This window comes from Mesoplodon bidens, assembly GCF_964165515.1.
Source record: "Mesoplodon bidens genome assembly, chromosome: 11".
In the NCBI taxonomy this organism is placed as follows: domain Eukaryota; kingdom Metazoa; phylum Chordata; class Mammalia; order Artiodactyla; family Ziphiidae; genus Mesoplodon; species Mesoplodon bidens.
The window spans coordinates 66,968,832-66,979,406 of NC_138167.1; the positions used below are offsets into that span (position 1 = coordinate 66,968,832).

General features: G+C 59.3%; 1 protein-coding gene across 1 annotated transcript; it reads left to right on the forward strand.

The window, feature by feature from the left end:
• The first annotated feature begins 248 nt into the window (after window positions 1-248).
• Window positions 249-10,358, forward strand: CBX6 (chromobox 6). The gene is made up of 5 exons (XM_081248908.1): window positions 249-398; window positions 579-622; window positions 778-843; window positions 986-1,052; window positions 5,522-10,358. Exons 1-5 carry the CDS (start codon window positions 330-332, stop codon window positions 6,521-6,523), a joined length of 1,248 nt encoding a protein of 415 aa, XP_081105034.1. The 5' UTR covers window positions 249-329; the 3' UTR covers window positions 6,524-10,358.
• Window positions 10,359-10,575: the final 217 nt, after the last annotated feature.

Sequence of the window (10,575 nt, forward strand, 5' to 3'; positions counted from 1 at the left end):
CGCCCCCAGCCCGGCTTCGCGCAGGCCAAGCATCTCCCTCCCGGCCTCCGGCGCTGGTTCCCCCAACCAGGCTAGGCCCCTTTAAGAACCAGCGCGCGCCCCCGCCCCGCGTGCGCTCACTTTCCCTAGCAACCGCCCCGGGGGAGGAGAAGGTCCTGGCAACGGCGCGCCAGCCCAGAGGGTCACGTGATGGCCCGCAGCTGGAACGCGAGCGCGCGCCCCGCCGCGCGCCCGCCCGCCGAGCCTGGGCGCTGTGGCGCGTGCGCGAGCGGTGCAGCACCGGCCGCGGGAGCAGGGAGTATTATGGGCTGTGGGTGCCGCTGAGCAAGATGGAGCTGTCTGCAGTGGGCGAGCGGGTCTTCGCGGCCGAATCCATCATCAAACGGCGGATCCGAAAGGTTAGCCGCCTCCCAGGGCGGGACGCCTAGCCCCGCAGCCGGTCCTCAGATCCGCGGGCCATCGGGGCGAAGCGGTCCCGCTAACCCGGGCTTTCTCGCCCACCCCCGCGCAGCCGCCTCCTCGCGTCCCCGCATCTTCCCCACCCCCACTCCCCCCTTTTTTCCTTCTCTGTTTTTCAGGGACGCATCGAGTACCTGGTGAAATGGAAGGGGTGGGCCATCAAGTGAGTGTCACGGGATCCAGGGGTGAGGGGGGAAGGGAGGCAGCGCACACCGGGGCCTTTTTTTTTTCCGTTGGAGGGTGCGCACATTTGCTCTCTCGCATGTGCCTCTGGCTCCCTGGTTTTCTTTTTTATTTTGTGCATGCGTAACTCGGCAGGTACAGCACTTGGGAGCCGGAGGAGAACATCCTGGACTCGCGGCTCATTGCAGCCTTCGAGCAGAAGTGAGTTTGGGAAGCTGGCAGGGGCGGCGGGGCTGAGGCTCGGCTGGGGCGCCGCGCGGGGAAGCGGGAGAGCCGGGGAGGGCAGCGCGGAGTGGGGCCCAGGAAGGGGCTCTTTTTAACCTCTGGCGTTTCTCGGCCGCAGGGAGAGGGAGCGTGAGCTGTATGGGCCCAAGAAGAGGGGACCCAAACCCAAAACTTTCCTCCTGAAGGTAACCTGGCCCAGCCCCAGCAGGCCCCTCTCGGGCCCCCAGCCCGGGCGCAACACGGGGCCTGCAGGGGAGGGACAGATCCGCGGCCGCCCAGGCGGGCGGGTCTTTCCAGAGGGGCCCCAGCTGGGCAAGGGGTGGTTGTGAGCCCCCGAAGAGCCCCTGGCAGCAGGCCCTGGCCAGCTCCAGCTTCAGCAAGAGGGGCCTGGGAATGGGGACAAGGGGGAAGGATAATCCTCGCTGACAAAACCAGGGTCTGGGGAGGCCAACAGGAAGCGGGTGGGTGAGGCAGGTGGGGTGCCCACCTGAGGGGGTGGCAGGGAGGGGTGGCTTCTGCACGTGAGAACCCTCATCTCCCCCAGCCTTGAGCTGGTAGGGCTTTGCCTGGAAGTAGAACCCAGGGGGAGAGTGAATTTGGTCTCCCTCATCGTGGGGAACAGGGAGAGGCTTTGGTGGGGGGGGGGCACCTGCCTCCCTGCCCGCAGCTTCCCTCTCTCAGGATTTGTTCTGTATGCCTCCCCTCCTGACAGAGGGATCCAACTTGAATTTGACCTTAAATCACTTCACTTTGAGTTTTATCACCCAGCCTGGGCCACTGGTTCTCAGTTTTGCCCACTTCTGGCTGTCTCTGGGGGCTCTAATGAGGATGGAGAGTGGGAGAGTAAAAGCAGAGCACATTAGCCTCGGCAAGGGAGGGCGACCTAGCTCCAGAGGAAGCCATCTTAGAGTTTTTTTGGTGTTTATTTTATTTTTTTTAGTGAGAAAGAACAGAGCCTGGGAAGGGAAGGTGAGATGACCCAAGGTGGCAGGCAAGGCTGCAGGCGGGCCTCCGTGGGCAACCACAGTCCCCCCACAACTAGTGCTAAGGTTGTCTCAGGGCCCCTTCCCACCCCTACAGCCTGTGACTTTGTGGCAGTTGGCACGGGAAGGGCAGGCAGGACTCTGCAGAAAAGAGGCTGTGCACAATGCAGAACTCAGAATCTCCAATTTGTCCTAAAGGCTCAAAGCCCAATTTGGGGGGCTCTCCAGCCCCCCACCCCCCAAAAGAACTGTGCAGAAGTGAAAGAAATAATGGTTTCCAGAATTACATATTTCTGTGACCCTTGTCGCCAAATTACACACATCTTAGGGGATCTGTGGAGTAACCTTAACTCTTGATGCTTCTTCGGAGGGATGGGGCAGAGCAGCTGGAGGGCCAGTGGGCCGTGTGACAGCCTCTCAGTGCAGCTGGAGTGCCCTCTAGCGGGGAAGTGAGTAATGACCATGAGCATCGATTCACAAAATGCTTTTCTTTTTTAATAGCTGTATCTCCTGAGCTGGCTATGGGCCTAACACAGTGCTGACCCCCACATGGATTATCTCCTTTAAATCTCTCAACAACCCTATGAAGTAGGGAATACTATCCCTATTTTGCAGATGAGAAGATCAAGGTCCAGGGAGGGGAGGTGATTTACCTGAGCTCCCACCACCCAGCTTCCTGGCTTCATCATGTCTCCTTTTCTTAACCCTGTCCCTCAGAGAGTACACGTCAGGTTAAGGGAGCAAGATGGACACACACACATACACACACAAAAAGGAAACAAGGCTGTAGAGTTGGTGGGGCAGGGGATGCAGAGGCAGATGAGAGAACCTTGATCTGGACCTTAAAAACAGGTAGCATGGGAGAGAGATATTTGCAAGGGGTGATGGAGATCAGCTTGGTCTGAACCCATTGCTCTGTGGGTCACCAAGAGGACAAGTGTGTATAGTAAACAAATTACACTCAGATAGCACTCACTTTCTGCAGGGAACTATTCTGAAGAGAACAGGAGCCCCTGAGGTAGGTTGCATTATCCCCATTTTGTAGATAGAAAAACTGAGGCCAGAGAGGTTAAATAACTTGCCCGTGGTCACAGAGAGTGAGTGGTAGAGTCCAGGTCTTTAACCTTCCACGTTATCTATGTATAGTACATGCCAACCCCTCAGAGCCATGCCTGTCACACAGTCAGAGTGCAATAAATGCCTTGGGCTGTGGTTACCAGTTTTAATCCACAGGCAGACCCAGGTCCCACCTTCAAAGAATTCTCAACCTGGGGAGAAGAGAGGAGAGGAGGAGGAAGGGTGAACCAGCCCCTTTTAAAAAATAATGTGTAGACATTATAAAGTAAATATTTTTGTAGAAAGGTTGGAAACCATACATTAGAAAAAGATTACTGCTCATAAGCACCCACCCCGCCCCTTGGATAGTCTAGTATTCTTCGAGTGCTTGCTGTGTGCCAGGCACTGTGTTAACCAGGTAACATATACTGTGGTCAGAGGAGGCCCACTAAGCTGGGGTTTCATCCTGGATCTGGTGTTTGCCTTGCCTGCGCTCTTTGCCAGTCCCCAGGGACCATGCATCACTGCTGGACTCCAGCAGAACCATACTTACAGAGGTCCCGCTCAGACAGCATGCAGAGAGAATAACCACCAACCCCTGGGGATCAGAGTGGGGAATCCCCTAAACTCCATGGGGGATGAACCTGCAAAAAGCCCTTGTTGCTATGCCAAGGGAAGGCTGGCTTTCCCCTGCCTTTGTCTGGGAAGGGGTGTGAGGGAACCAGTCCCTGGCTCCACTGGCTCAGGGCAGGAGGAGCTGGCAGCCCTGGCACAGGGCAGGTCGGGCCCACGTGTGCTGCCACCTAGTGGCTGGAGGGATGGTTAACTAAGCCACCCCAGGAAACCCCCAGCAGGGCTGGGAGGACCATGTGGCAGTAAAGTGTGCCTCTCCTACCTTCTAAGTGACATCCTCGCTGATTCAGCATGTAAGTCCACAAACACCTCTTCTGGGGGTTGTGGTCAAATACAGTCTAGTCTTATCTGAGAGGTGTACAGGCTACCTCCCAGGTACTAGTCAAGCATCCGGCACTGTGGGGGTGGGAGGTGGAGAGACCCTAAACCACAGACCCCCCTCCTGGGGAGCTCACAGACTGATCATGGGAATGTGTCCTTCCTCTCAGCCACCCCTAGCTCACCTGGCTGGAGGCAGTCACCACCTAATGGTCCCTCTTCCCACCAGGAACCAGGGTATCTGTATAGAACACAGACTGGTCATCCATCTCTACACTCTGTCCAGCCATTGCTTTCGGTCCCTTGGCCACTCCATCCTCTCATCGCTGGGCTCTCTCTGCCTCCACCATTTGTCTTAGCAGGGCCCCTTCAGCAGGCCACCTGGGGCACAGTCAGCTCAGGAAGGACCAGGGTTTTTTCCTACTTAGGCTTCATCCTCCACAACTGGGAACTGATCTGTGCTCCTCTGGACCCTGTACTTCCTCTGCTGTATTGAATCACCCTGCACCCTAATGGCCTGTTACTTGTCTTCTCCGTGGAGCACAGCCCCCTAGGGGTAGAAGCTGTGTGTGGTCATAGTTGTAGCCCTAAGCAGCTGGCACGTGACTCATGAGTACTTTCTTAGTGAAGGAAGGACTGGTCGTGGAGGATGGCTTACATAACCTTGTGAGTCTCTTGCCCTAGACCTGGAGTCGAGGGCCCTGCCCCCGCCCCCCCACACACACACCTCGCATTCCATGAGACAGAAGGTGAGCTGCTGCAGAGCCCTGTCAGGGCTTTATAGATTTCACCTCTGGGAGTATGTGCAGCTGGGCCCAGGAGCCTGGGACAGTATCCCTTGCTCCCCGCAGACTTCTGCTCAGCCATCCTGTCCCCAGGCCATCTTGGCAGAGAGAATATGAAGTGGCTGATCCCAGGTCTTAGTCCATCCCCACCAAACCCATGTCTACCTGGGGTGGATGCCAACCAGGCTTTAGGTGCTGGCTTTGGAGTCTGTTGGTACCAATTTGCCCAGACCCAGGCCCTGAGCCAGACCCTGGGCAGTCAGATGAATCAGACCCAGGAGGGGAAGTGGGGGCGGGGGGGAGTGGGGTGCTGGGAGTGAGGAGGAGGGGCCAAGGTCTGTCCCAGAGCTGATGATGAGCTGGAGGTGCCTCCTGTTCAGAGGCAGAAAAGGAGCTCAGGGCATCTGCTAATAGGTCCGGAGGGCTGGGGTATGGGGTGAAGGTGGGAGGGGTCGCCCTCGCCTTTCTGTCACCAAAAATTAGTCCATGGAGGAGCACTGGGTTGGGATCCTCCCAGGGCGGGGTTGATCAGGGGCTTCTTTCCGTGCAGTGTCCTGGCTATTGACACTCCTCTGTGTCAGCAAGGGCAGCCACCGACCCGTCTGTCTGTCCCTCAGACCCACGGCCTAACTTGGAAAGTTAGTCTTGCAGTTGGGCCTGGATGAGGGTCTGACTTGCCCTCCAACCTTCCACACTTTGTGTCACCCGTCTGAACCTGTTTTCCTTTTATCGCTAAGGCAAGGTCAAGAGCACCACTGATTTCTTAAGTGCTCTCAGGATGGCTTCTTGAGACCATACTTGTGGGTGGCTGGTGCAGGGGTGTCCAGAGGAGGTCAGCGGGCGGCGAGCCCTCAGCCACTGCCTCCCTCTGTCCCACAGGCGCGGGCCCAGGCGGAGGCCCTCCGCATCAGTGATGTGCATTTCTCGGTCAAGCCGACCGCCAGCGCCTCTTCGCCCAAGCTGCATTCCAGCGCGGCCGTGCACCGGCTCAAGAAGGACATCCGCCGCTGCCACCGCATGTCCCGCCGCCCCCTGCCCCGCCCAGACCCCCAGGGGGGCAGCCCCGGCCTGCGCCCGCCCATCTCACCCTTCTCCGAAACCGTGCGCATCATCAACCGCAAGGTCAAGCCTCGGGAGCCCAAGCGGAACCGCATCATCCTGAACCTGAAGGTGATCGACAAGGGCACGGGCGGAGGCGGCGCCGGGCAGGGGGCCGGGGCCCTTGCCCGCCCCAAAGTCCCCTCACGGAACCGCGTCATCGGCAAGAGCAAGAAGTTCAGCGAGAGCGTCCTGCGCACGCAGATCCGCCACATGAAGTTCGGCGCCTTCGCGATGTACAACAAGCCCCCGCCCGGCCCTCTGCCGCCCCCGCCAGCCACCAAGGCCGACATCGCCGCCTCCCCTGGCCAGGGGCTGCTCCTGGCAGCCCCCAGTGCCCCGTACGACGCCCGCAGCTCCAGCTCCTCCGGCTGCCCTTCGCCGACCCCGCAGTCCTCCTCCGACCCGGATGACGCGCCCCCCAAGCTGCTCCCCGAGACCACGAGTCCATCTGCCCCCGACTGGCGGGAGCCCGAGGTGCTTGACCTGTCCATCCCTCCCGAGGCGGCGGCCACCAGCAAGCGGGCGCCTCCCGACGTCACTGCGGCTGCCAGCCAGGCCCTTCCCGCGGCCCCTCAGCCTGCCGGCGCCGCCTCAGAGCCCGAGGCTGGAGACTGGCGCCCTGAGATGTCACCCTGCTCCAACGTGGTCGTCACCGATGTCACCAGCAATCTCCTGACGGTCACTATCAAGGAATTCTGCAACCCTGAGGATTTCGAGAAGGTGGCTGCTGGGGTAGCAGGCGCCGCAGCGGGGGGTGGCAGCAGTGGGCAGAGCAAGTGAGGGGCTCCACCAAGGAGGGGGGTTGGGGGGGCCCTCCTGCCCAAAGTCATACTCTTGCTCCCGCCCCCGCCCCCGCCCCCGCCCTCAGACAACCCTGCCTGTGCTTTGCTTGTTTCAAATGGCTCGGTGTTGACCCCGGGATGGGGCTGGGCAGTTGGAGCCCCCTGAAGCCCAGTGGGAGGGGCGGTCCTGGAACGGGGTGGGGCTAGGGTGGGGCCAGGACACTGGGAAGTCCTCTCTCTTGCCTCTTGGCCCCCTCCCTGCCCACGCACAGTGGGGCCTGCTGGGTGGCTCCTGGGGAGCCCCAGAACTTGGGGTTCAGCTGCCCCCTCCACATCCCATCTCTCCCCAGCTTGCTTCCAGCTCTCGCGCACAGCATCTGATTTCTCGGTGCTAACCCGGCAGCTGCTGGGGCCCTTTAGGGGACCCCATCCCAGCATGGGCACCATCCCTTTCCTTCCTCCAGATGCCTGGGAAGGAGGGGCAGGGATGGGAAAGCCCAGACAGAAGTTGAGGTGAAGGCGGCCTTGGCCCCTCTGCCCCCACCCACGAGGGCGGCAAGAGCAGGGCCCCCCGTGGGCCTCACCCACCCATCTCTTTCCTCATCCCGCTCTCAGAGGCGGGAGGGACTGGCATGGACCTCACCTGCCACGGCCTCCCAGCATCTAAAGGCCCCTCAGTTCTCGACCAAAGGTGCTACAAGAGCCTGCTGCGCGGACTTTCCGATTGCGCATGCGCCTGCCGTCCTGGGCGGGTCTGCGTGGATCCGTGTGTGCGTTGGCCCTAGGGCCCGGCTCTCGAGGCTGCGCCCTTTAGGGTTCCTCACAGTAAGGTCGTCAGATCGAAGGCCTGGAACCCTCCCTTGCCATCAGCCGGGCCTGGGACCTGGCCCAGGTCTGAGGAGTTTGCTGTGGAGGCCGATCCTCCCAGCCCGCGTGTGCGGGGGGCACGCATCCCACGCCCTTCTCCTTTGGGGTGGTCAGACGTGGCATGGTGGGGACCGAGGCAGAGGGGAGACCCCCGTCCCAAGCCTCCTCTTGCTCCTGGGTGTTCGGAGGGGAGTAGGAAGCCTGGACACCGTTCCGAGGGTCTCCGGCCCCCTCTCTCTTGCTTCCGACCGCCCAGGCTTTCTCACAGCCCAGCCTGCCTGAAGCAGCGGGAGGCCTCTGGTGCCCTGGGCAGCTTCTCTTTCCTCTGCTGCCGGGGACCTGAGGTGTCCATGCCAGTGGCAGAGACCAAAACCCCAGTTTTAGGCTGGGCACTGGGAGGGCAGGGTGGCCGAAGCGGGGGGGACGGAAGAGGGGGCCTGTGTCCTTAAGGAGAGCGGGCACGTGTGGGACCAGGGGTCTGGTGGGCAGGGGAGACAGCCCTGCTGGCCAGCAGTGAGGCGCTGCCCAGACTCAGTTTGCCATGAGTGGCGGGTCCTTGCGCGTGGCTCAAGGTGGCTTCCTGGTATGTGGCCTGAGAGCCATGATGGCAGAAAGGGAATTCCAGTTCGGAAACAAACGCCTTGGTCCTAAGCACGGGAGGACTGTTTCTTCCGAATCTCCCCACCAGGGATTGTGGCAGGGCCCCTAACCCTCCCCGTCCCGGGATGTAGAACGGGGGCCACCACAGGGTTTGGGGGACTGGTGCTCCTGGACCCCTCCCCACCCTGCCCTTTGTGTTGGCTCTGTGGCCGTCCAAGTGCCAATTGGCTTCCCCCCAAATAAGGGCTGGTATTTCTCCTCTGTCCTTAGAGGGGATTTCCCCCCCGACCCCCACCCCAGGTGAGTGTCCACCTGGGTGCCAGTTACAGGTGTTTCCAGAGACCATAGAAATGTGTTTTCCTGAGAGTCTGTGTCATTCGTGACTTTTTTTGTAAAGAAGTTGTGTTTTCAGAGGTGATTTTATGACAGGAAAGTGAAAGAATTAGTTTTGCAAAAAACAAAAAAAAAAACAAAAAAAGGGGAAAAAAGAAATAGAAAAAATATTGTGGGATTCCTATGGGGTTTGGGGGTGGGGTGGGGAGAAAGAGATATTTAAAGAAAAACTAGTAACGCAGTGATTGCACAGGTGAGGCGGCAATGTTAGGAACGTGGATAGAGGCCCAGGCCCAGCTGGGAGGCTCCCAGGCACAGCAACTGCCCTCCTTCCTTGGCCCGAGGCAAGGTAAGCCCTCCCTCCTGCGCTGGGCCCAGACTCCACACCTGTCCCCGCTTGAGGGGAAGCCTGACCCCTGATCCCAAGGGAATTTGCCAGAAGCTGCAGGGGCCAGGCAGATAGAGCTGAGATGTGGGGAGGTAGGAGTCAACAGGGGTCCCACCATCACCGGGACCCATCGTTGGTGACTTTCTCCAGGAAGGCTGGTGAGTAGGTACAGTTGGGTTCCTTGCCTTCCTCCATTCCTTTGCCAGCCTGTTGGGCCGTACTGTCCCTCCACCGCCACCCCGTGGGGGAATCTCCCTCCCCATCACCCCAATGACCAAGACACCCCCGAGCTTCCCTGGCCAGGTAGGGGATGCAAGCTTCAGGAAGAAGACAGGAGCTATGGACTCTGGGAGAGTATTAGGTGGTGATCAGAGGGGGTTGGGGGTAGCCGTAGGGAGAGGGAGTGCCTGCCCCTTCTCTTTTCACAGGGAGGGTGCTGCCCTTGACCCCCAGCTGTGCAGCCCTGCCCCAGCCCATGCAGAGGCATGCATGCACACTGCTCCCAGATGGGCAGCTCCCCTGAGGGCCTGAGTGGGCACCTGGTCAAGAGCAAGCAGAGCCCTCCTTACCTCTCTCCCAGGGTGGCTCTGAGCGGGGTCCCACGGCCCCCCAGCACACGCTTGCACGGATCAGCCTCCCATGGGCCCTTCCTCCCCCATTGCTGCTTTTCCGTTTGCCTATTACCAAGCAGAAGTTGCAGTCTGGTTTGCTTTATTTTTATATGTGAAATACCCCTCAAAGCCGGATCTTCTCCCATGTTCAGTAGTGGCTGGGGTCATCTCCCCCTGATGCCACCCTCTCCCCACCCCCATGTCATAGGAAACAGATGAGGTCTGGTGTCTCTGGTTTGAGGCGGGAAGTTGGGACCCATTCCTGTCTCATTCCCCTCCCAGATCCTCAGTTTGCCCTTCTGTGAAATGGGTGTATTGGGCGACACAGCTTTTTCATAAAGCACTGCTGGTGTCCAGGCAGCTGCTGAAGATTAGGTGGTGGTCGAGGTTGCTGGCACTGGGGCCTCCAGCCTCCCACAGTCCCGTTTCATTCTCACCCTGCAAAGCGGTCAGGGTCAAAATGGGCTTCAGCCTTCCTCTGCTCTGGAAAGAGGTGATGATCAAGTCCCCAACCTCAGTGTGAGGCAGGCAGGGTGGGAGGGGTCACCCCACTTAAAAGACCAGGAAACTGGGGCTCTGAGAGGCAAAGCTGCTTCACTGGAGCGAAGAGTCCAGCTGCTCTGGCCTTTTGGGGGAAGCCTCTTTAAAAGGTGGGGACCTGGGCCTTGGAGCCACTGCAAAGTCAGGGGGTACCCCTGAGCCAGGCGGTCCCAGGTGAGGAGTCAGCCCAGAGGAGGAAACCGTTAGCTCGGGGAGCTGGGCTGCCACCAGCCTTTCTAGCCTCTGGGTTGACCCAAGTGGACGCACCGCCTTTTCTGCCTTTGGGGGTTTTGTTGGTTGTTTTTGGTTTGGTTTTTTTGTTTTTGGTTTTTTTTTTTGTTTTTTTTGCACTTGGCCCACGCTGGACAGTGGAACCTGCCTGGTCAATCCCACTTCCAGGCTCCCATGCACTAGCCCAAGGCAGCCTCTTGAGGGCTTGTATGGTTTAAGGAATCACTTTTGAAAAAAGAAAGAAAGAAAAGTGTTTAAAGGTTTTCGTTTTGTCTCTGTCTGCATCTCCTCTCAGATTCAGAAAGCCCAGAATTAGGGGCTAAAACTCTAGGAGAGGGGGTGTCCCCAGCCTGACCCTGTCTTGCTGATAGTCACCAAGACTCCAAAATAGGGGGGACAGGCTGGGTGGAGACTGAGGCACCCACTTTCCAGGCCTGTGGGGTCCCCCCCATCCCGCCCTGAAGGAGTCAGCACCCCACT

Bases quoted from the DNA above. Each gene is read 5' to 3' on its own strand.
- CBX6 (XM_081248908.1), top strand. From the start codon at position 330: ATGGAGCTGTCTGCAGTGGGCGAGCGGGTCTTCGCGGCCGAATCCATC. The intron at 399-578 runs GTTAGCCGCCTC...TCTGTTTTTCAG, and splicing joins TCAAACGGCGGATCCGAAAG to GGACGCATCGAGTACCTGGT. The intron at 623-777 runs GTGAGTGTCACG...GTAACTCGGCAG, and splicing joins TGGAAGGGGTGGGCCATCAA to GTACAGCACTTGGGAGCCGG.